The sequence below is a fragment of the Cheilinus undulatus genome, linkage group 20 (assembly GCF_018320785.1).
Source record: "Cheilinus undulatus linkage group 20, ASM1832078v1, whole genome shotgun sequence".
Lineage (NCBI taxonomy): Eukaryota > Metazoa > Chordata > Actinopteri > Labriformes > Labridae > Cheilinus > Cheilinus undulatus.
The window spans coordinates 31,847,956-31,873,781 of NC_054884.1; the positions used below are offsets into that span (position 1 = coordinate 31,847,956).

The window sequence follows — 25,826 nt, forward strand, 5'->3', positions numbered from 1 at the left end:
CACTTTTTACAATTTATTTAACACCAGAAAAATGGTACATTTCACTTGTTGTTTTCAATGTCCTTCCCGCAGTGGTAGAAAATGGCAAAAGTCACCTGTGTTTCATTGCGTTTGTGGATGTTTCTGTTTTTTTTTCTCAATCTCCAGGGGGAAATTTTACACAAGTACATATATTATTTTCTTGTTGCCAGTGGGAACAAAAGATTCTTTTTAAAGTGTCCTTGTGGTTGGTTGAAGTAGCAGTCCAAAAATCATCTTCTCATGATGGGAAAATAAAAAATAAACACCGTCTTCAGTGGAGTGGTTTTAAGCATGTGGACCAATGGCAGCCGAATGAGTTTTGAATGCATAGAAAAAAGGATTTAGAGATGACTGCTAGAAAAAAAACAACAATGTCATGTCCATATTTCTTTCATTTTTACAAGAAGCAAACAGGGCCAACTTGGACGCCAAACTCCTGATCAGGTCCACCAACATCCATAGGAGCAATGTCAATGATGGGCAGGCGGGATGTTTTCGTTGTCTTGTAGTCAATGACTGTCTTGCCCCATGTGCCAGTGTGTGACTGTGGAGGAGAAGAGGGAGAGAGAGGTTAGAGGTTGCTCAGTAGCGTGTTCAAAATATTGCTGCTTATCACCCTAAACACAGTCTTGGTAGATGGTGCAACATATGAGGTTATGGAAGTTTTTCTCGCCACTATAAATTTGCTGAACGTTACTTAGTGCTGTGCTCATACTGGATTATTTCATTTGTTTTTGTGTTGTTTGGAAAGCCTTTATTGGACAGGACAGCTGAAGAGAGGGAGTGGGGAAAAACCCAAACATTGTCAGGGTCAGGCCTTGGACCTGCAGCCAGCACCATGAGGACTTTAGCCTCTTAAGTCTGCGCTATCAGTTGAACTAAATTGGCACCAACGCATGGGAGGTGAGTTCATGTCAGTGATGCATGCTGTCAGATTTTGATGGTATCCAGTTTGCAAGCTCATTTTTGCTGATATCAATACCAACCCTGATATACATAGTTCTGGATAAAACCCAGTAAATTAAATGCTGAAACAATGTAGTATACTCATAGATTCCACTGATATGTACAGCCAATATATTAGCTAAGTATTAGCAGAACTGTTCATTCCTGCATATAATATTTAACTCTTTTAAGCTATTATCTGCTCATACTGATACTGTATCGATTATATTGTGCTAAGGGATGTTCCTGCACGAATAATTTCACATCTTATCAAACACAAACTATAGCAGTGTTTCTAGTCGAAAGTCAAGTAAACAAATTCTGTAACACACCTTCCCTCAGTAATGGTGCAAAATTGGTTTCCATAATGTGGCTAGAGTTAGCAGTGCAAGCACCAGCACTGAGGCTTCTTTGCAGGTTAACGTCCACATTCCTGTGCTGAATATCATCCCTTGCTGTTTCAGTTACAGCCTCTGGACATCTTTATACCAATTTTTCAGATCAAAATAGAGCTAAACTGCACTGTTCCCATGAGATGCTATTGATGCTGTTAGCTCACCATTGTTTGCATCAGAGTAAAGAGCATTATGGTAATAAGACAGAAGCTGTTAAGAACAGCTACCAGTGGCAAGCAGCTGGTTTGCAGTTTAGGAGCGTTAGACCGTGACAAACACGTAATACCGGCACCTTCCACCAAGGGATTTTAAACGTTTAGCCCGCTATTTGCACACATCCCTAATGTGCATCCCTGATCCCAGTCTAGACATGCTCTTTTGATAAAATTCCCTACAATACAAAGATGATTTCCTGATTGAATGCGAAATACAGTGTTTTCCCCTGTGTTGCAAAAGTCTTGACTTTCAGACTGATTTAACATGTTTTAGCAAACTCACCGTGCAGCCATCCTCGCTGACGGTGTATGTGAAGCGGCTGTTGCCCTCAGCTCTGATCTCCACATCGTTGGAGCCCTGGAGATTCAAAGCCTTCTTCCTGTTGCCGGTGGCGGCGTCCATGTAGGCGATGCTGTTCTTGCAGTGGTATGTGATATTCTGAGAGGCCTGGTTGGACATCAGGCGCATGAAGGTCATCTGGATGTTGACGTCCTCGGGATCAGCTCCATCGACACCATACTGGAACTGCAGGGAAGGAGAAGGGAGGTTTTTAATTTTGCTGTGTGAACTGCGCATATTCAGTGATCCCACATTTTATTAGGATTTCTAGAAGACAATAATGAATGCAATAATTTGATTCCTACATGAATATCAAATTTCACCAAATTATTCAGCCCATTACAACTTCAGTTAAAAAGAAAGTAGGTATTAAAGATGGTAATAAAACTATGTGAAAGTGTTGTTTTCTGTTTTCTTCTTCCTGTCTGATGTCAGTGAAACTGAAACACATGTATAAATCACACCAACATCTTACCTGGAATCCACCAGTCATGGACTCGCTGAACCAGACGTGCTTCTTCTCTCTGTTTGAGCTGGTGTACCAGTTCTTCATGGGGATGGTGGCCTTGCTGGGGAAGACGCAGGTCTCACCAGTCTCCATGTTGCAGTGGACCTTGATGGCGTCCAGAGCGGAGCCCTGGTTGGGATCCACCCAGTACATGCCTGAAGCAGAGGAGCAGTTTTAGTTTGAGCTCATATTCCTGTTATTTTTCATCTAAAAGCTGTGTTGAGGCTCTGATCTGCACTCACCGCTCTTCCACTCAGGGTGGCACATCCTCAGGTCGCGGCACATGCGGGCAGGGCTCTTCTGGGTACCGTCAGGGCTGCGGATTTTCTCAACCTTCTGGGTCAGGGTCTTGAGGGTGGTGTCGATCTCCTGGTCACGGTCGCGCATCACGTTGGGGTCGTCAGCAGCGCGGTAGCCACCACGGTAGGGATCAGGGGCCTTCTCCTGAAGAGGCTGGCTGACAAAGTCAAATCCACCTCCGGGAGCTCCAGGTGGTCCAGCGGGTCCAGGAGGTCCAGGAGGACCCTGTATAAAGACACTATTAGTTCAGTAACAGTAGAAACATTCTGAGTCTTTGAACACATGCATCAGGTGTGTCAAGTCATTGCCTTGTTGGAGTAGCATCAGTCAGGAGATCTATGTTTGTATGGCATGTTTATCTTTGAGATAAAACCGAAATGCTATCTTATGTCTCAGTATTTGTAAAAATTAAGATCATAGTTCAACTCACAGCAGGGCCCATCTCTCCATTGCGACCACGAGGTCCAGGGGGTCCAATGGGTCCAGGCAGACCGTTCATGCCATCCTTACCAGCAACGCCACTGCTTCCAGCAGGTCCCTATGGAGAAAAAGTTGTAGGAACACTTATGAGGATTCAGCAGCTTTAAAATCTTTATGTGCATGTGTCATTCTGAACATGTGTCGGCTAATCACACACTACACCTCCCTGAAAAGTCTGGACACAGTATGAAGTCAAATCAAAAATATTCCATGGGAAACTGGACTTAGTGAGCTGTGTGGTCTACCTGAACAGGAAAGAGAGACCCCCTTTTGATTTTGCGCGTACAAATGTGATCTAAAAGAGGTGTTACTTCATAAAATCCTGAAGTTCTGCGAAGGCCTGATGAGTAAAAATGGTATGGCTGTTTGAAACTGTTGTATTCAGACAGCTAATTTTGTCCTGTCAAAATAAAGTTGAGCTGCAAGGATTTTTTAGTGTGAAACTTGGTAGCCCAGATGTTAGAGAACTGGACTAGTGCTTCAATAAAAGTAGAGAGAGTATTTCTTTACAGGGGGTCAGATAAAATTAGATTTTTGAGGGTCCTTCCCCAGGAAATTTAGAATATCCTAATACTGAATTTCTGGAATTATGGAGATTATTTTTGCCACAATTTGTGGAGGAAGATTATTAAAAATCATATAAGGTTTGTTAGAAAACAAAAATTGGACAATGAGCCTATGTACCTTCTAAAACTGAAGACCTCTCACAAGTAAAAATCAGAATTTTTAAGACTTTTTTAATGGCCTTAAATTTCTAATGTGTGATTTTAGCCTATTAAGGGGTACATATGACAAAGATGGAAAATGTGCTACAATTTAATAAAATGGGTTGCTTTTACTCGCTATTCTAATGTTGTTGCTAGCTGCATTTCTAAGGACAGAGTCTCCAGTCACTAAGTTTGTAGTGAGTCATGGTTTGTGAGCCAAACTGCTTCCAACAGATGTACTTACTCTTGGTCCAGCGGGTCCAGAGGCACCAGCGGGTCCTCTCTCTCCAGCAGATCCCTACAACAGAGAAAAAAAATAAATGTCTGAAGCATTCAAGAGGGGAGTACTTTACTATAAAATCAAACAAGAAAAATCAGCTGAGCCTGCTTGAATGCTGAGCTCATTCTCAGTTGGAGCCAAAATGTAGATTTTATTTTGGCTCTTATTTGTATGTATGTGTAGTTCAAGGGCTGAGCACAAGGGGGCGCCTTGAGGTTTGGCGTGCTTAAAGCCAAGCCTCCAGATGACTGCTTTCAGAAGCGTGAATAAAAGCATCTTTAGTGCTTAATAATTTTACATGTAGATGAAGTGGAACTTTGCTTTTATAGGGTTTGTGACATTATTGGAAATGGTGTAAATAAGCCAACTGATGTATTTGAAATGGAAGGACAGTTGTTTTTTTCTGTTTGAGCTGGGACAGCTCAAAAAAGTATTTTTTTTCCAATATAGGGTTTGATAAAAGTGGTCACAGCTTTTGCAGACACTTTTGAACAGTTACTTACAGCAGGTCCAGGCAGACCCTGCATGCCACTGAATCCTCTGTGTCCCTTGTGGCCTCTGTCTCCAGCCTCACCAGCCTCTCCTCTGTCTCCCTTAGCTCCAGCAGGTCCCTGAATGAGAAAACAAGAGAGGCCTGCCATTATGACAAAATCTGCTCTGTGCAATAACATTGTTCAGTTTGCTAAATAAAACCTGGGTTTGCAAGAAATCGGTCCTGAATCCAAAATTATATCAACATGCATTTTTTAACGCTTAATTGGTTCCAGTTAATCTGAGGGTTGCTGATAGCTAGTGCATTATCATGGCACTGGCATTATACCCAGATATCTATTTTACAGGTATATGTATGCATGCTGAGTGAAAAAGCTTGTTTACATAAAATAACTGTACTTATTCTTTGAGGTATAGTCAGACATATGTTTGTTGTGAATGCTCACATTGTGACAATAATGACATGAGACATTTTGTAGCCATGCCAGGCAAGGTTCAGACCACTATCAGTCCACCCAAGACTGAAACACTGCATCAAAATGTGTTGACGTTATATGTTTGGGATTTAAACTGAATGAGGATGAACTTACAGCAGGGCCACGGACACCAGCAGGACCACTAGGGCCAGCAGGACCAGCGGAACCCTGAAGAAATGATGAAAGCATAAAGTCAGATTAGATTAAAATCCCAAACAAGAGTTTCTCTTTCAAGAGAATGAGGCGGAGCAGCAAGATGGGCTTACAGACTCTCCACGGTCACCAGTCTTGCCAGATGGGCCAACAGCTCCAGGGGCTCCAGGTGCACCAGGGGCTCCTGGGGGTCCAGCCATGCCAGACTCACCACGGTCTCCCTATAGAAGCAAATCTCCAGTTAAGGAATGCTAAGCAGCTAAAGGCTAATTCATGCTATTATCTAATAACTACACAGGACTTTAGAAATTAACAGGCAAAACGTGTCAAATATGACATTTGGAAGTTCTATCATTGGGGCTTGAAGAAGATCAGAAGAAGAAGAAACTCACCTTGGGTCCAGTGGGTCCATCGCGACCAGGGGCACCATCATGACCCTGAGATCCCTGTGGGCGAGCAGCAAAAATGGTCAATCGTAAAGTTTAATGGTTAGCTTCTGGCTAGGGAAGCCATTCTGCTAACCGTTTACCACTGCTAATAAAAACTGTCAATAAATAATGAAATCTGAATATTTGTGTAGGTGACCTTGCAGTGTTTAAAACAGCTCTGGCTAATGACTATTCTTTGATTCTAAGAAAGTTTACAGCTGATTTTACCTCACGACCAGCCTCTCCAGGAGCACCAGAGAGTCCAGGAGGTCCAGCAGGTCCAGGGGGTCCACGCTCACCAACAAGTCCAAGAGGTCCCTGTTTTCCAGGCTCACCCTGAGAAAAAGCATCAGATAAAGTTTACTAATCCTGATGGAAGTTCTGGTGCCAGGTTGTTCACAGAACTAAGATGGAGCTTGACAAAAGAGCATAAAATGATTACGAAAGTATATAATAAATAACCAATAACTGCGCCTAAAATAGGATCAACTGAAATAGGAAAATGTAAGTAACAAAAATATGAGTTTTAGTGCTTTTCTAGTCATCTAGTCAACTCAAAGCGCTTTTGCATAGCAGGTCCTAATTGACCAATTTGCACCATGTTTACACAGTGATAGTGGATGCTGCTAGGTGAAATGTACATCAGTATCAGTTAATTCTATCCTTAAATACTGACACACCTCTGACACAGCAGTGTGATCAATTTGGGGTTCAGTATCTTGCCAGAAGACACTTCAAAACATGACTGCTGACTCTCAACTTGAAGGTCAGGGGTCCCATCCCCAGTTTCTGCAGTCATGGATCCTTGGGCAAGACACTGAGCCCCAAACTGCAACTACTGTTGTGTCAGCGGCATGTTATGTGTATGACAGGCAAGTCTTCCCACAGATTTTGCTGGGCTCCGAACAGTCCCTGAGAATGGGAAGCTGGCAGTCCCATCAATATTTACATCTGATATTTTGACAGTGAATATCAGCATGTATTAACTGTAAATTCTGGCCATCTATACTAATAAATTAGCGGAGTTTTATGCTGGACCAACAAACCTATGTCAGTTGAGGCCTTTTTCTTTACTTTTCCTCTTTCTTCAAACTTTAACCCTTTAAAGCCTGAATACATAAATTATAGCCAGAAAATTCTCATTTTTTGGAACTGAAATGTTTATTTCACTTTCTACTGAAATCCCCCAAAAAATCTAAATTTCCATAAAATTTAGCATCTATATTTTTTGTACCTCATTTGATACATTAGGTGTTTTTGGTAACTGATAATCCACTTTAGGGGATTTTTATCATTTATCAGTTTGTATTCAGAATTTTGGAAGTTTTAGTAATTTATTGATCATATTGATTAGATGGAGGTATCATAAAGGTATTTATCAAATATGATAGAACAGGCTTTAAAGGGTTAAACTGTGTTTTGAGGGCTGAAAAACATATTTAAATATCGGCATCAGCTAAAATAAATCTGCAAATACCAAATATCTGCAAAAATCCAATCCCAAATTCCTGTTTCATCACTTTTTATGCCCATGTTGTCTATTTGATCTAATTAGTGCCACTTTGTATTTTTCCTCCTTTGATATTCTAACCCTATTTCTTCACCTTTTCTGCCAATTTGCCAATTTCTGCCTATTTTTTTGCTTTTGTTAACCCATTAGCCCCACTTTGAAGATATTTTTGACACTTTCATACTCTTAAGAAAAGGGGAGAAGCACATTTTTAAAAATATGTGTCGCTTGATAAGAGTGGTTATTATTCAGGTTGAAAAAAATATTGTTATCACAGCTTAACTTTACAATGGATCATGATCTTGCTGACCTCCATGAGCCCCCAGTGTGGCTGGGCCCAGGATACCTCCTTATTGGGCGGCCTTGATGATAGGATTAGCTGATACTGAGAGCCACTTTATGTAACGACATCCACCAACAGCATGAGAGTGTGGCATTAATGGATAAGTTTGGCCTGTGGTGTAAAAGCTCTTTGAGTAGTCTGATGGCTGAAAAAAGTATACAATCTCAAATCCATTTACTACCTTCAAATTACAGCGCATTGGGCCTGGTATCTATTTTTTCACATCAAGAATCAGAATCAGCTGTATAAGCCAAGTATGCTCATACAACACGGAAGCTGTCTCCATTTAGCTTTGCTCTCAATTTACATGTATTAAACAATAAATATGAAAATTAACAAAAACTGAAAAAAGGTATAAAATGTAGGTACTGGTGCAAATGTGTTTGTGACGTGAGGCATTTTACGACAGGGAGTTTTCTTGTAGTATTAAAATAACAGTAAAGAAGTAAAGAGATGACCCAGGACATTTCAACATTGAAAACATATTGATACATCTTAAAACTTCACATTTTACCAAGCCCTAATGACAAGCATCCCTAAATAGTATCTTCTCAGAAATCCCTGATTACAATCAGCACTCACAGAAGGTCCAGGCAGACCACTGAAACCACGCTCTCCACGCTGTCCAGGGAGACCTACAACACCACGCTGTCCAGCCATACCACCAGGTCCGGGGATACCAATGGGACCCTGTGCACAACAATGCAACATCCAGTGAGCAGACACTTAATAGAAATTTAAAAACTCCCCGTGATTAATTATCTACACAGGAAACTCACAGGGGCTCCATCAGCACCAGGAGATCCCTTCTCTCCAGTAGGTCCGGAAACTCCAGCAGCACCAGCCTCACCAGGGCGACCAGCAGCTCCAGTCTCACCACGAGCTCCTCTTGCTCCCTCTTTGCCGCCAGGTCCAACGGGTCCGGGGGGTCCAGCAGATCCCTGCAGAACAAAAATATATGGATTTATCATTACTTTTTTGCAATATAACTTTAGTTAGTGCTGATTTGCGCGGATCAGAAAAATACTTACAGCAGGGCCGGGAGGTCCAACTCTGCCAGCAGGTCCAGGGAAACCAGTAGCACCCTAAAAAATTTAGAGAGAGAGAAAAGGGGTAAGAAAAGGCACCACTTCTGTCTCACTCTTTAAAAAAAATCTAATGTTGAAAGGCTTCTTACAGGGGATCCAGCACCACCACGAGCACCTTTGGGTCCAGGAGGTCCAGCAGGTCCCTGTTGGTTAAAAAAAACACAATTTATATGTTGAAAAAGAAAAATCGGATTGTTTTTAGACACAGGAGTGAAAAAAAGCATGGTAACATATGGTCCTTTATCAAAAACCTTTACTTTCCTTGTTGATTCTGTACTCAGATCTTTTACCACGGCAACAGTAAAGAAATTGATATGTATGCTGTAATTTTTTTCATTAATATAATAGAAAATACTCTAATGTTTTGTATGCATGTAAATGGCATACATTTATTTTTGCAATTGAAAACACAAAATCAAACCTTTACTAAAGGGGACAAATATAAAAAAAACACTAAAGCGATAGCAACGTCTGCCTGCAGTTTTGATGATTATGGATCATTTCCTCTCCAAGTCAGTTACAGACATTAGATTGACTTGGTTTCCAAAGAGGTATTGAACACTTAGGATAATAAGGAGAAGAACTAAACAAGCTTGCTGTTTGACCAATGGCCCATAATAAAATCTAAAGGAAATATGGGCGTAAACAGCCAACCAGGAAGAAAATAGAAAAGCTTAGAGAGCCATTGCAAGTTCTAATAACTGCAGTGCCCCTGGCTGGCTCGCAAATCAGCTACAGTGGATCGCCAAATACCACTGTGAGTGGACACTACTAGGTGTGGCAAGGCCCTAAAAAAAACAGAATTAATCCAACCACAGTAGCAGGCTGACATTAGTATGCCACAGCTACTGGGACATTTTAAATAATATATAATAATTATTTTCCTTTCAATATTTATTAGCGTGATGTTTGGGCCTACCTGAGGTCCAGCTGCTCCAACAGGTCCGCCGGGTCCAGAAGCACCAGCATCTCCCTTGGGTCCAGTGTCACCATTCTCACCCTTGGCACCAGGTTGACCATCAGCACCCTGAGGTAAGAAAGCAAAAGAGGAAACAATTAAACCCATGCTTTACCATACATGTAAACTGTGATGTAAGTTTATCACAGTAAAGCATCTAAATCTGCAAAAATCAAACCAGTGATGGGTTTAAATGTAAAGTTTGAGATACTTACCGGAGGTCCAGCAAATCCAGCAGGTCCAGCAGGTCCAGCCTCTCCACGCTCACCCTGTGAAAGTCATGAAGAGATAAGGTCCATTGTCATGGTAGAGTCTAAAAAGTACATCCTATGTTGTTTTCTAGTGCTAAATCAGATGTGCTTGGAGAAGAACTTACAGGGGCACCACGAGGACCGGTGGGTCCAGCAACACCAACAGCGCCAGACTCTCCCTAAAACCAGAGTTTGAGAAGAAAGAAGGTTAGCATACTCAGATACTTGGCATCTTTGACTATGATGTCTTCATATGTAAAAGTTGCATAAGAAATAACATAATAGAGCAAAAATACTTCAAATAAAAAAGGCACACTTGCTTGTATTCATATAATACTGCATGAGATTAGCATGCAGTGGCTTTAAGCAAGTTCTAACACGTTTCTAAAAATCTTTGAACACATCACATGTATAGAGGAAGAATTCTAAGGGAGCAATTCAAAGAAAATGAATTGTTGACTTTTTTGGTAAAGAAATAAGTTTTGTCTTGTCTTACCCTCTCACCCTGAGCACCAGGAGGTCCAGGGAGTCCAATAGCACCAGTCAGACCACGAGCACCATCTTTGCCGGGGGCACCATCACCTCCCTTGGCACCGCCATCACCCTAAAGAGAGAGAAAATGTATAAAGATGATTACTTAAGAAATATTATACCTCCCTAACAAGCTGCAGGAACTAGGATATGTGTCTGATTTACATTTATAGGTGAATTTCTCAAGAATAGTAAACACCCTGGCCTAGACAAGCTTGAATGGCTGTATCACTGACATTTGGATCTTCGTGGTTTCAAAAAATCAAGATTTATTTAAACCTTGCATGTTGATTAAGAAAAGCAATGCAAGATCTTGTCACCCATGGTAACCCCTAAGCTACGACAATCTTAATCAAGAGAATTCATTAGATAACTTGGAAAATTAATCTCACTCACAGAAAATAACATCTTAAGCCAATGGAACAAACTATATTGTCTCTCGTATGCTCTTAAAATTACAAAAACAATAACCAGTTGACTGGTTTGCCAAAATTAGGCCCAAATGGGAAAACTAGATGATGCAATCAATCTTTACTTACTCTCTCTCCCTTGGCACCAGGCAGACCAGCAGCTCCACGCTCACCAGGCATTCCCTGCATACCAGGGGCTCCAGCAGCACCGGGGGCACCACCAGCACCAGGCTCTCCCTGTACACATGCAAAAATATGAAATTAGTAAACACTATACAGTATAATATGACATACAATCAAAACAGTGTAAGATTAATGCAAATATGGTGTACATACTCTATACTATGTTTGTCTATGTGTATACTTGTGTAACAAATTTATCTTAATGTATTCTTTTGTTGTTTCTAGTGAAACCAGAACATGATAAGTTGAAGAATTTTAATTAATGGGTTAATGTTTTTCAAGATTGATTTTGGTGATGAGGGAAAAAAGTAATAATAAAAGTTGTAAAGGAAGATTTGTCCTCTTTTTTATTCTTTTCTAAATTTGTCTTTTGTTAACACTGAATTCACATTTTTTCACAAGCAGCTTCAAAAATTTATAGACTTGAAACATGGGTCAAATCACAGAGGCATTATAAAATGGTTTGGAACACACATTTTGAATACCTTTTTTTTGCATCTTTTTATGGATGTGACCAATATACCCGTATAAAATGTTGAGATAAGCCCTGTCACTCCTTCCGTCATCATACTATGGCTGACTAAAAATTCACCTGCTTCACTGCTGCAAGCAATGCTAAGATGCAGATTAACAAGACTAATGGCGCCACTTTTTAACAGCTTTTCCCCCCCATTAGGTCACAATCTTAGATTTCCTGAACATTTGGGTATACTGCTAAGTCAATAAACCTTGTGCTGGGCTGGTTTGATTGAAAAGATTCCTAAAATGAAGGCAAGAATTAACCAGCAGAGATGGGCAGCACAGCTTGCAGGCTTTTAGTCAGCACTAAACTACACTGCCTGGCCAAAAAAAAATGTTGCCACCTGGATCTAACTAAGCAAATAGGTAAGAGCCTCCTATTGGATACTGCATGGGCAATTATCTTTCAGCTGGCAACAAGTTATTTAACCCCAGCTGATGCAATGAGTAACTTCTCATTTCTTAAACAATGTATTTTTTCTTCCCGAATGGCACAGGCATATTCCAAGATGACAATGCCAGGATTCATCGGGCTCAAACTGTGAAAGAGTGGTTCAGGGAGCGTGAGACATCATTTTCACACATGGATTGGCCACCACAGAGTCCACACCTTAACCCCATTGAGGATCTTTGGGATGTGTTGGAGAAGGCTTTGCACAGTGGTTAGACTCTCCCATCATCAATATTAAAATTAATGCAACACTGGATGGAAATAAATCTTGTGACATTGCAGAAGCTTATCGAAACAATGCCACAGCGAAGGCGGTCCATCGAAATATTAGAGTGTGTGACCTTTTTTTGGTGGCGACTTTTTTTTTGGCCAGGCAGTCTATCTAAGCAGGCTACTATACAGGTAGCTAGCAAGACTGCAAACTCGACATGGGGAAAACAGGTTGTACTAAAAGAGCTACACATCTTCACAGACACTATATGCTTTGGATTTAGCTGAATGCAAAAGAAATCGTAAATGGAAAAAATTTTACATTTTTTCCCTTGGTGAAATCCCCAAAATAGGGTGCATCTTACATACTGGTATGGTTAATATTCTGGATTTAACAGAAACTTACAAGAACTTACAGAGGTAGTCCACAGGTGACTGAGCAAATTTTCCTCTCAAAGATTTTTGAGTATTTTCAGTATTTACAGAGCTGCAGAACTGTTTTATCAATTCTATTCTATCAATTTTTGGTACTTTCTGCACTACCTTAACAAATCAAAATCTTTAAGTTCCAAATAGCATTATTAATACTATTAGTAGTACTATTTTTCTGAAATATAAACACTATGTGAATATGTTTGGTTTTGAACTGGACAGATATCTTTCCGCAAAAATTGTGCCAGAGACCTCCACCTTAGAGTTACTGTTTACCCACCTTGGGTCCATCGTTACCAGCAGGGCCAGGAGAACCACGAGGTCCAGTTGGGCCAGCAACACCGGGAGCACCGCGCTCACCAGGGAAACCTCTGTCACCCTAAACAAGATATAACACCTCAGTCATACCTGGTTCTAAGCCAAAGACCTACTGAAGTCTATTTTTCACTCATAAAAAATGAGTTGTTCATGAATGGAGCAGATACTCACTCTGGATCCAGATGGGCCAGGGGCTCCAGCCTCACCAGGGGCACCCTAAACAACAAGGAAGAGGGGAGAAGGCGTAAGGAAACAAAAAAATGAATGATTCTTGAAAATAATTTAAAAAAAAAAATCCTGACTATATTAAAATATTTCCGGTGTATATAATTTTCAGTAGGCACTTACGTTGTCTTTGAAGTGTTATTTGACTTTTTTAACAAAAAACTTGTACGCTAGTTTAAACAATGACTAAGTCTTGGGCTTCGTTAAAAAGCCTCCATATGGGAGGAAAGCTCAGGTATGAAATAACTTCAACTTAGCATTTCTCTTACCTGCTCACCAGGCTTGCCAGTCTCACCAGTAGCACCTTGGGGTCCGGGAAGACCCTGCACAATAATAAAAGAAGGGAAAATTAGCATTAAAAAGCAAAATTAGGACACATAGCAGGCCTACACAGGCAAGAACAGGCAATAGTCAAACTACTGATATGACATCAAATACCTACCTGGAATCCAGCAGAACCAGCAGGTCCCTGCTCTCCCTTCTCACCAGCAGGTCCCTGAATGAAAGAAACAAACAGATGAGTTATAAATCTTTTGAACTGGTCTACTTAAATGTGCTGGTTTCTTAGAATAAGGGGAAGAGGTACATACAGCAGGGCCAGAAGGTCCAGGAGCACCAACATCACCATCTTTGCCAGGAGCACCCTGTATAGAAAAGCATCACACAAACTGTTTGTTACACAGGGCACAGCATTTCTGTTTGAGTTTTATTTCTTAAGAAATTTATGCAAAAGTACTTACAACAGCACCGGTGGCACCAGAGGGTCCTCTCTCTCCAGCCTTACCAGCCTCACCCTGTTCAGAAAAGAAGTCTACACTTACATCTGCATTACTGAAGGTTCTAAGTCACTATATTAGATGTAGCTGATATCATGCTGAACTCATTTTTGGGTGTTTATGCAGCAATACATAAGCTATCTATAAACTAACAAGGATACTTTACAAAATGAGCTAACTCACAGCAACTCCCTTGGGTCCAGGGAATCCCATAACTCCAGGCTGTCCTCTAGATCCAGCAGAGCCAGGAGGTCCAGGGCGTCCATCTTGTCCAGTGGCACCCTAAAGTTCAACATGAGAATTATTAGCACAGACTACTGGCTCCCCCACTTAGTTTGAATGTAATGTTTACAGCCGTATCAAAAATAGTATTAAAGGCATGACTCTCAGAGACTTACAGCGGGTCCAGCTTTGCCGTCAGGGCCGGGGCTTCCAGGGCTACCGGTCACACCCTGGGGAGAGGGAATGCATTTAACTTGAAGACTCAGTGATTACAAACACAAACATACAGAAACTGCACAGTCTGCAGTGCACCAGGGGACACCTGATGCAGAACTAACCTTGGATCCAGGAGCACCAGGAGCTCCGGGGCTTCCAGACTCACCAGTGGCTCCCTGAGGTCCCAATGCACCGGGAGCACCACGCTCACCAGGGGCACCCTGTTGGAAAAGTGACAAATAGTCAGCAACATGTAGAATAGCTCATCTGACTCAATAAAGTAACAATATTTTTCTAATTGACTCATTTGGTAGACTCACCTTGCCACCAGCACCTCCATCAGAACCAGGGAAACCACGAGCACCAGGGGGACCCTGATGGAAAAACAAACAAACACAGACAGAGTCAACAACTGTGCTGACAAAAAACTCAAACTCTAGGAGGAAATCCCCCTGGGAATTCAACAAACTGCAACTGTGCAGAATGCTTTGCAGGACCTGATATTTAAGGATTTCAAAATGGATAATGGATGTTTCATTACTATGAAGACAATTATCAAAACTACATTAAATGGTAATGCAAAAAGAAACATACACGCTCTCCAGGGGGTCCACGAGGTCCAGCACCACCAGGCTCTCCACGGGGTCCTCTCTTTCCCTCCTCACCAGAGGGGCCAGCAAGTCCCTGAACTCCAGCTGGGCCCTTAAAAAAGAAAGAAAGGACATTAGAAAACATATTTCCTTAGATCAGCTGTGGGTAACTGGCAGATTGGGGGCCACATGAGGCCTTTGGCCTCGATCAGTGTGGCCCACAAGTCAATTATGAATATCAAGAAATTGTAAACGTGATGAAAACATGACAAAATCTGCAATGAAAACATGACAAATAGAAACAATTCTATATCTTAATAAGAAATAAGAGACATAACTGACTGTAGTTGTTGCTGTAGAAACATTTTATAAGCATTATTAAATATGTTTGTGTAAAAATAGATCAGAAAGATGGTTAATATTTTCACTGTATTATAAAAGCGGTAAAAATTGGATTAAATTCTGTGTTAAGCTGATTAACAAAAGGCCCAACTATATTGCTTTCATCATGCAAATGCATATAACAATGCTTCATTTACATAATAAATAACTGTAATTGTGAAAAAGAGAATAGCTCATCATTTGTATGACTTTAGCCCTCTGGCAGAGAGAATAAATTTAATGTGGCCTTCTCAGTGACCAAAGTTTCCCATCCCTGCCTTAACTCAAACAAAAATAAAACAAGGGAAAGTGTGGATTTTAAAACTTACAGGCTCTCCCTTGGCACCAGGCTCTCCCTTAGGACCAGGAGCACCATGGTCACCCTGTTGGCAGAAACATATATGTCATATCACATCCCTGGTCTCATTAACACTGAAGAGCAATGATTTATGGTATCAAAAATAGCAAAATCAGCTTACAGTGTTACCCTTGGGACCAGGAGCACCAATAGCTCCCTGAGCTCCAGCAGGACCACGAGATCCAGGGAAACCAGGAGCACCAGCAATACCAGCAGCACCCTAAGGTATAAAGACATAAAGGGGTCGGAGAACTCCTAGTTGTATGAAAACTCTGAATGCATTATCAGTCATCTCCATACTTACAGGAGATCCCTTAGCACCAGCAGAACCATCAGATCCAGGGGCACCCTGTTGAGAGAATAAGGAAATATGTTGTTTTTAATTTTATTTTTTACAATTCTGACACAAATGTAGAAGGAACAGAATTATCTACTTACAGCAGGTCCGGCAGGTCCAGCAGGTCCAGGGTTACCGGGCTCACCACGGGCTCCCTGGGGTCCCTCAGATCCACGGCCTCCCTGAGCACCAGTCTCTCCCTGTGAAGAGGAACAATAAGGGTTTAGAAATCTGTGTAGCTTGAATATTATAATTAATATAATTAACAACTAATGAAGAGATTATGTGTAAAAACAGGGAGAGGACTTCTCCACAGCAGCCCTGGAGGGATTTCAGGGGCAGCTTATGGCTGGGTCTAAAACAGTCAGTGCAAACTGTGAGGCTAAATCGTTGGGAACATTCTAAAATGAATTATCATAGAGATCCAATGTGATAAGGAAAACCAGCTCATGAATCTGTTCCCATCGAAAAGGTGCAGCAAGACAGTAGTATAACATGGTGTATACAGACTTTAAGTTTAATACTTTTTAATACCATTTTTCTCTTATTGTATCTTCAATCTCTGACCTGTTACACTGCTGACACTGTCACGTATATATTTTTAATTTATCTTAGGATAAATATGTCAAAAGACCAAAAGAAAATGCTGGCAGTGTTGCTTCTTTTAGCTTTCTTAAAGCATTCTATACAATGTGATAAAAAAAACCATAAATCAGCTGACAATGGAAGCTCTGATTTTTCCTTAAGCAGCCTAAAGTAAAAATAAAAATGAATGATTAATCAAAACGTAAAAACAAGCAGGAAAAACTAGCCTACAAGCTATCATCTTAAATATAAAAAGTAAAAACAGCAACAAAATATAGGACTTTTTCCCTGGCCTTCAAGACATTCAAATAATTTTGAAAAGTCTTATTTTGTTGCTAAATTGATATATCAACTTTTAATACTTTTCTCTGTTTTGTTAGGTATCATATCTAAATATAGTTTACTTTATTATCTCTTTGCTGTCTTTTAATGTTACAAATGTTCTGATGCTCTTTGCGACACAACCATTACATGATACAGACATGCCAATACTAGTAAAATTGTATTTCATTGTTTTTGTTTATCCATTTAACTGAGAACGATTTTTCTACTATTTCTCAAAAGCATTACATTGCATTCTAAGTTCCTTGAGTGTTTTTATATCCCTGTTTGGGGTCCTTAAGTATATCTATCAATCTTCAAATGAAGAGTCCAAAGAGAGACCCCACATTAAACTTAAAATACACAGATTTATCCACTTAAACTATCTGAATTTGTATCTTTTTGCTGGTAAATAAGAGTCTTATGTAAGACTGGGATTCTCCTCGTTTGATCAATAATACATCAGGTGGGAATGACTTCATAGTAGGTAAGAGTTACAGGATGTCTTAAGAAATCCCTCACTGATGGATGCAGCTGGGGAAGGGGAGGGGGATACAGCAGAGGTAGGATGCCATTAGAGGTCTACTGATGCCATCTGGTGGTTGCACTGTTCACCTGACATGCACTGTATCAGGCTGGTTTCAGTTGTTGGGAAACAAATAACAATGCGGTGAGTTTTCAGATTAGCTTAGGGATGTACCAGACTATGAGCGTGAATTCTCAAGAAGATGTTCTGATGTGGGTTTTTTAAAACAGAATCCATTTTGATTAGACAAGACCAGATGGTGAATCGGTGTCTGTTGGTAAGGTAAGACTCTGTAGTCAGACTTCAGAGCACTATGGCAAGGTGCAGAGAGCAGACACCCAATTTGAGGATATTTAAACACATTTTCATTTTTCTACTTCTTTTTTTATTCTCTTTGCTTTTTACATGAATGGTGCTCTGTTAGTAAACTTTCCTTGTTTTTCCTTGCATTGCATAACAGAGAAGATAAGCCACAAGTCAGATTAAAATTGGGAAGTTTTCAAACAGTTGCTGCACAGTGAAAAGTCTATTTACACATCAAAACACCTAGAGTTCAGATATTAAGAGAGTGAATCAGGTGAATACAACAGAAAAGATGGGCTATTAATGTAGAATAGTGTCATAAATCAATATAAATAATTTCTTTATTTGCTTGCTACTTTGCATGCCTCTGCAACCGTCCTCTGACAAATAAAGTGATCTGATTTAACTAAATTGTGAATGCAGCCTATCCCAACGCTGGTAAGCTTTAGACCAAACAGGCCTCTGACCATGGCTGTTCCTTTTCTGTACTGTTTTTTACCATCACATATTCTTGTGCCGTCTTTGTCATTTATCGGGGTTTTTTTGCACGAATAAGTAAGGTTGGCTTCATGGAGAGTTCCCTTTTGGTTAGGAGGACCGTCAAACGCAGTTTTTAGGTTGGGCAGTATCAGCATTGTCTCTCCTAAAGCCTGCACGTACAGAGGTGGGGTCTGGTAATGGTGGAAATGCTGTTTGACCTTTGAAAGCTGTGTGGCAAATAAAAAATGGTTTGTGTGTGGGTTTTTGCTCCCCATCAGTTAACAATGTTAAGGACCAAAAGAGGGTGTAATTTAATTCCATGTTAAAATCTCATTGCTACAAACCTAGCCTCTGGTTTTATGCTCAATTTTATGTAGAAGTTGGACACTTACCTTAGCTCCAGCACCACCAGGGAATCCAGAGGGGCCAGCAGGTCCAGTAGGTCCCTGAAATATAAAGGGAAAAATATCTATAAATATCATGGAAAGCTACAGAGAAGTATTGGACCACAGCAAAGGCTATGCTCTATGAATTTCAGAGGTAGGATCATACTTACAGGAGGTCCAGCAGCACCAGTGTTGCCATCATTACCGCGAGCTCCCTACAAAGAAAAAAGCAGATTAAATTTATTTTGTGTTATTCGCAGGAATGGGTTCAAAACATGGACAAATCTCCAGGCCTTGTGGTTTCAACTGCTTCCTATGTACAGAGGCTAAAGTACTCTAAGCAAAAGGCCCAGGTTCAATTCCAACCCGTGGCTCCTTTCCTGATTGTCATTCCAAACTCTCTTCCTGATTCCCTACTCTTTCCACTGTCCAATCAAATAAAGGCATAAAAATCCTAAAAAAAACAAAATACAGCTTAGAAAGATCAAATACCAGTTTCTAAAAACAAGAGCATTTTGTTTTAAAAGCAGCTTTAAATGCCAAAAAATAAACTCTTGGACATAAAAAGCAGCACTTACAGCTGGGCCAGGAGGTCCAGGGCGTCCTCTCTCACCAGGAAGACCACGAGCTCCCTGGAAAAGACAAATTTGATTTAAAGCTTTGTGTCTGAAATCTATGTTTCTGTAAACAAATATTAATGTAAACTAATAGATTGTGATGACATTGAAACGTACCATGGTGCCAGGCATGCCGTTCTCACCAGGTGCACCAGGCTCTCCCTATAGACAAACAAAGATGAAAAACATAACTTTTCTTGTTCATTTTGTAACCAGATTACTGCTTTAGAGGGAAAGAGTACTCCCTATTGTCATACCTTAGGTCCAGCGGGTCCAGCATCTCCCTTAGCTCCATCAAGACCATTGAAACCCTGCAAGCCACATCAATCAAGTCAACAAAATAGCACATCACAAAACTAAAGATGTTGAAAAAGTTGGATTTGGCGCCTTTCAGACTCACTCTGTGTCCCTTGATGCCGGGGAGTCCAGGGGTTCCGGGGAATCCACGGGCGCCCTGAGGAAGCAAAAGAAGAGATATGTGTCAGAAACAACATGCAAGACAAAACTGTATCATCTCCTTATCTATGTCCTCACTGGGCTTTTCTTACCTGAGGGCCAGCGGCTCCACGCTCACCAGGGCGACCGGGTTTGCCAGGCTCACCCTGATGAAGAAAGAGGAATCAGTCAGTATGTGTTACACAGTTTTCATTTCGTAGGCTAAAACTATGGCTGACAATGTTAGTCGACCACCTTTCCTTGAAGGAGACACGACTAAGACTAGCCAAGATTAAATATGTGATGATAAAAACTCTGACTAAAAGTGAGTTTAGTTTTTGTCATGGTGGCTAAAACAAGAGCGAAATGTTAGTGCTGAACAGCTGGACATTAAAAATCGATGATTTTTTTTCAGCATTTTCATCAGGCCATTTCAAATCAATTAAAATCGAAAGACTAAAATGTAAGATTTTCTTACTAAAACTGAAAAAAAGGTTGGATTTTTCAGCATCAAAGACAACAGCTGTGCTACTAAACAACAGCAAGGACAACTGAAATAATGACTTTTATTTAATATCTGTAATGGCTTAATGGAGCTAAGTCTTTTCTAAGGCTATACATGAATGTAACTTAAAAATCCAGGAAAGTATGCTATAATGAGGTGTAGATAACAATTAATAAGTCACTCACATCATCTCCGTTCTTTCCAGGGGGGCCAGCAGCACCACGAGAACCCATGGTACCCTAAAAAAACACATAATGTAAGTGTTTAAAAAATGAAGTTAAGCTGAAAAAAAGAAGATTGCATGCATGAGTATCAAAAGTGGTGTTTGCAGATGCGTGTCAGTGGGTCAGCGCTGCTTTTAACTTGACAAACAAGAAACTGTATATAAAATCCTCTTTTAGATCACAATTCATAAAATGTCATTATTCATGTGTAAAATTAGGAGTGATCTCTTTACAGATAAAATACAATAAATACATAAATTAAAGCAAGCAATAAAGTAAAGTGGGACTTTTTCAAAACCTATGCAGACTAGTGGGTTTCCTTGCTAACTGAGGCTAACGGAAACAAAGCTGACATCAGAAAAAGTGTTTCATTGACACATTTTCTTATACTTACAGCAGCTCCAGGCTCACCAGGCTCTCCTGGAGGGCCAGTGAATCCCTGAGGACCCTGTTGGAAGACAAGACCAAGCAATTAACACAGCATCAATTGCATTTATGCATATGCTAAGTCAAGAGTATCGTCAGAATTACAATCAGAGGCAGCTTTATTGCTTATGCAACACAGCTGTTTGCATTAACGGAGTGAAAAGGGTGCAAGGGTTCTGATTTAGTACAATCAAAGGAATCTTATCTGTTCTGTGATTGATAAGGGATACTTACAGAGGAGCCGGAAGGTCCAGGAGGACCACGAGGACCCATGGGACCCTGTTGATGCAAGAAAGAAAACCATTAATTATTTATTACTTGACTGCAACATTACTCTGCAAACAAATATGCAGTGCAGTTAAGAAAGAGTAAAGCCTACGTACCATTGGGCCAGGCTGAGGTGGGCCGGATGATTTAGAGGGGTCTGCGTAGCTCATTTGAGGAGAGAAGTTCTGTAAGGGAAGATGGTAAAAAATAAGTTACTTAGCACTGGAATACATTTAATAGTATCATATTTTGGAATAATGACACATAAATCATCACATTAGGTGTTTTCTTCTCACAAATACTTATTGAGTGATTGGTTTATGGAATTCCTGTGTATTATTTCTTGCATAAAACCTCATTTGCACTGCCTTTTGATCATCTTTTTTAAGAATTTGGGGTAGAATTTGCACAAAAGTGGAAATAGGTTGTCTAGAGGAATAGATGTTTTAACTTTCAAGATGCATCCGTTTTTTCTAAACCTGAGTCTACAACTGATTATAACTCCGGACTTCCTGGATGTTGTGATTTGGAGATACTCACTCCGCCAAGGCCAGGGGGGCCAGGGGGGCCGGGAGGTCCGGGAAGGCCAGGCTCTCCATCGAGTCCATCGTTGCCAGGAGGTCCAGGAGGGCCCTGTAGACAAGACAGGCAGACACAGCTGGTTAGAACAATTCATTTCATAATTTGAGGTATTGAAGAATGTAATTCATGCTACAGCAAGGAGGATATAATGGCTTGTTTTGGTGTGAAATGAAGCATATGTTGAGTCATCTGACGAGCAAGCATGTGCATAAGTATCCTTTTAATATTTTAGTTATATTTATGAGGAGTTTCCAGTCTGTTGTGAATAAAAATGATGATAGCAATGTTGCTTTTCACTCACATATGAAGATTTTTTAATACAACTCCCTCATTTGACTGTTGAACTTTGTATGACTTTTGACCTTATGACCTTGTTATGAAAGGTCAACAACAAAAGTTGCATCACTAAAGCTTTTCCACAGTTTTGTAAAGCTTTAAGGGATACAATCAGAATGTAGGCAAATTTCAGATGGCATTTCTACCTTTTTGTTTGGCTATTGGTAAAACAAATCTAAATGTTGCTGTTGAATTGGTTGTAATTTGTAATGAAGCTATGCCAACCATCACAACAGGGGCATGTTATTGTGTTTTTATTAGCAGTCACACTTCTGATAGGTTAAATATATAAAGTATTTGAAAAAATGAACCAAAATAGTCTTTTTGCAGACTCAGTTTGCCCTTACAGCAAATGTAAACAGTGATTTTATGTTTCAAACAACCATATTAGTTATATGAATTATAAGTCAGAAAAGATTTTTTTAGCAAGTATGAGGGAAAAGGAGAGTTAAAGATGTTAAACCTACATTGTCTCCCTTGGGGCCAGGTGGTCCCTTCTGGAAAACAAAACAAAACAAAAAGGGCAGTTAAGATAGAGAAAATTTTTCATCCAATCATAAAAATGACTGCATTATCAGGAAAACAAGTATAATGATAAATCACACTGCATCATGACAGCATGCTCAAAGAGACAGTAGTATGACATTTATCATTTTCAGGAGCAATCAAAGGTAAAGAGTAGAGCATAAGTACCTCTGGAGGATCCACAGGTATCTCTGAATCAACAGAAGAAAAAGAAAATGTCAGCACTGCTCGGAGATTTATGAGACACAGATGTGACTTCAAAATGATAAAATATTGAAGAATTTAGCGTATAAAGGTGCTTTCTGGGACAGATAAAAAAGAATGAAATAAATATGTTTATTTGATAACTATATCAAAAGCTGATATGGCCAGTTCTAAACATCAAATGTGGTGAAATTATCTTTTTTTCTTTTTTTTTTTAGCAAGCTTGACATGTATAGGCCCTGTTGAACCCTCTTAGCATAGGTAGGCCTGCTGGAAGATTATATTTGCATGCCAGGCTTCGCCAAAGAGCAGGTATAATCCATATTAAAGGAGTGATTATTGAAAATGAAATGGATAAAAAGTAAATCCAAAGCGATTCTTTTGGAGTTTAATTCCTCCTGAAAGTAGGCAGACTTAGGACCCCCAAGTCCATTTGTGGCCAAAGCTGCGGTAGGTGGCTCTAGGTGGCGCCAAAAAAACACAGATTTGGTGAGGAGGATGAAGGTGAAGTACCATCAATGTCAGGGCAGATAGGGCAGCACTCTCCGTCTGGGATGATTGGGTCGGCGCAGTCAGTTGTGTCCTCGCAGATCACCTCGTCGCACAAGACGTTTCCGCTGTCACAGACGCAGATCCGGCAGGGCTCTGGTTTCCATACATCCTTATCATTGTACAACTGTCCTTCTGATGAGCAGCTGCCGAATGGGCCTGAGAGGAGGAAAACGGTGAGTTTAGTTAAATCAAATCAAATAAACAACTTAAAATACAGCAAGCATCCTAGGGTCTGTGTTAGAAATGCCAAAAAATAGGGGGGCATGAGTAAAAACATATCATGAGTCAAGTCAAGCAGCTGCAAAGATGTGCATCATGTGTGAACCAGATGTGCACATTGAGTGAAGATCAGACATCAGACTCTGATTACAAAACAGCAAAACATTCAGCGCCATGATTATTTAGCCAGGCTAATGTTTAGTGTTCTCTAGGTTAAGGTCTTTGTTTAGAAGTTTATTTTCTTACAGTGGCCTTTTGAACTTGAATTTTATATCTGGTGTTCAATCTGTGAATGCCAAACTTAAATATGGCTTCATTTAGATGCACTTTAAAACATACCAGTATTTTAGTCATGTATAAATTAATCTGTTGTCTGACCTTTTAAATTGGACAAAGCTTCTTACAAAGTCTTAATAATTAAAGAAGATTTGTGTTATTTAGCCTTGTAAATGCTAGCCCAGGTTTTGGTCGGCACAAGAGTCAATGTAGTAAAAGTTACAATCAACATTTTGATAACAAACTCCTTAAAACAACACCAGGAGTGGAAAATTTCAGCAGGCCCTAATTACATTTCAGGCTGTTGGAGGTGAGGTTGGGCATTGAGGGTGGGAGGACCGAGGCTTTGGAGGATGGATGCAGAAAATGTCAGATTTGGCCACTAAGAGGCGCTGTTAGCCCACTAAAGAAGTTTTTCCGCACCCTCCTCAGGATGGTGATTAATTGATGTCTAGACTATGGAGCAGTCGACGTCAGACTTTGGTGATTTTTCCATTGTCATTTTATTAAATGTTTCTTAGTCTAGTTTAATACAGAAAGGAACAAATGTCAAATTTCATGTGCAAGTCCATTAAAGTGTATGCGTAAAATCCTGAAAAGGGCTAAAGGTCTAATCGTCATCTCGTTTCTTTTCTCCAAAACTTTTCCCTCTCGCTTTTAATGGATAAGTGGCGAAACAATCACGGAAAAATCAAAGCACAACGATCTACGGACTTCGGCACATACTGGGAGAGTGGGGTGGAATAGTGTTGCAACTGGTGAAAAGTCCCTTAAAACATAACTTAATCAAATGCTTCTCAAATGGATCTGCGACATTTCATTAACTTTATTGTTCTTCTTTGCGTAAACTCCCTTTGCACTCAATGTCCTGTCATTGCGCATCAGAGAAAGTGCAGCTGCTCCCCTCATGTCTGCGCTCCAGCACGCGTGAGCGCGTATGTGCGCGTCAGGGAGAAGAGCACAGTTAAAAAAAAAAATCCCTATTCGCTTCCAAAATCTCCGACACACCACCAAAACGCCTCGCTGCACAATAAGCTCTCCAAATCTTTGCCTAATGGACTCGGGTATCCTGCAGAGGATGATCAGCTCCAGCATCCTTACGGCTATCCACATCCTGAGGGTGCCACAGTCCCAAAACAACTCAAATCAAAGTGTTAAAGTTATACTTACTATCATCCTCGCCTTGACCTCTGACCAAAAGCACTGCTGCGCTGAGCAACAGCGCTAACCGAATATCCACAAAGCTGAACATGTCTAAATATTAGACATGTAGATTCTTTGCGATAGGGGGGGAATCCTCTTTTTCTCCTCAGACACCACTCATACACGGTAGGGTCCGGTCTGCGTATAACTCCAATCCAGACCCTAGCAGAAACTCCCTACTGCCTAAACAAATGAGTTAGCTAGGCTTTTATATGCCAGAACATTTGGGGAGGTCCTGTGCGCACAGAATAACTTGTACATGTTCAAGTGAGAGTCCCTCCTTCATCAGAGAGGGGGGCCGTCTTAAAACATGTCAAACAAGTTCACGTTTCAGCTCAAACGTGGATGGTGAGGACACTCATCATTAACACGACTGCTTTCCACGCTTCAGACGTGTTTTAACGTCCTCCACGTCTCCATGGACTTTCCTTTTTGAGAATTTTGTTTGGGCTGTTTTACCGTTTCGGCATCCAAACTGAGACACTGTGGCGCTCTCATGGACTGGATGATTTTATTCAGCCTCGCCTCGATTAAGCTCCAATTTATTGAGGATACACTGAGCAAATGAGGATCTTCATTTCGCTTATCAAGAATCCACTGTTGAAATTCAACATTGAAACTTGGTTTTAGTTTTTCATCAGAGGGTAAAGAACTGTGTCTTTTAGGCGTGGTGTTACCGAACATCAGGCGTGCGTAATTTACGCACCAAGCGCAAACCAAGTGTAGATTTTCAGGCACTTTGACTGCTTGTTGACTGTACTATATCCATTTTAGCAACTGTACCTTGTACACCATCCCGAAGAGG

General features: G+C 40.5%; 1 protein-coding gene across 1 annotated transcript; it reads right to left on the bottom strand.

Annotated features, from left to right (window-relative positions):
- Positions 1–25,212, bottom strand: col1a1b (collagen, type I, alpha 1b). Its single transcript, XM_041815274.1, has 51 exons — positions 24,989–25,212; positions 23,285–23,479; positions 22,736–22,758; positions 22,510–22,539; positions 21,665–21,757; positions 21,241–21,309; positions 21,092–21,136; positions 20,826–20,879; positions 20,393–20,446; positions 19,816–19,869; positions 19,668–19,721; positions 19,525–19,578; positions 19,385–19,429; positions 19,229–19,282; positions 18,821–18,865; positions 18,657–18,710; positions 16,151–16,249; positions 16,017–16,061; positions 15,834–15,932; positions 15,684–15,737; positions 14,978–15,085; positions 14,704–14,757; positions 14,506–14,604; positions 14,344–14,397; positions 14,129–14,227; positions 13,910–13,963; positions 13,760–13,813; positions 13,612–13,665; positions 13,439–13,492; positions 13,116–13,160; positions 12,907–13,005; positions 10,961–11,068; positions 10,387–10,494; positions 10,016–10,069; positions 9,855–9,908; positions 9,601–9,708; positions 8,771–8,824; positions 8,625–8,678; positions 8,373–8,534; positions 8,176–8,283; positions 5,969–6,076; positions 5,705–5,758; positions 5,426–5,533; positions 5,274–5,327; positions 4,695–4,802; positions 4,156–4,209; positions 3,155–3,262; positions 2,667–2,949; positions 2,392–2,579; positions 1,860–2,102; positions 1–565 (listed from the first exon to the last, which is right to left on the bottom strand). The coding sequence occupies exons 1-51, from the start codon at positions 25,068–25,070 to the stop codon at positions 419–421; spliced, it is 4,341 nt and encodes a 1,446-aa protein (XP_041671208.1). The 5' UTR covers positions 25,071–25,212; the 3' UTR covers positions 1–418.
- Positions 25,213–25,826: the final 614 nt, after the last annotated feature.

Bases quoted from the DNA above. Each gene is read 5' to 3' on its own strand.
- col1a1b (XM_041815274.1), bottom strand. From the start codon at position 25,070: ATGTTCAGCTTTGTGGATATTCGGTTAGCGCTGTTGCTCAGCGCAGCA. The intron at 19,579-19,667 runs GTGAGTCTGAAA...TGTGGCTTGCAG, and splicing joins CCGGCATCAAGGGACACAGA to GGTTTCAATGGTCTTGATGG. The intron at 8,825-9,600 runs GTAGGCCCAAAC...TTTAACCAACAG, and splicing joins TTGGAGCAGCTGGACCTCAG to GGACCTGCTGGACCTCCTGG.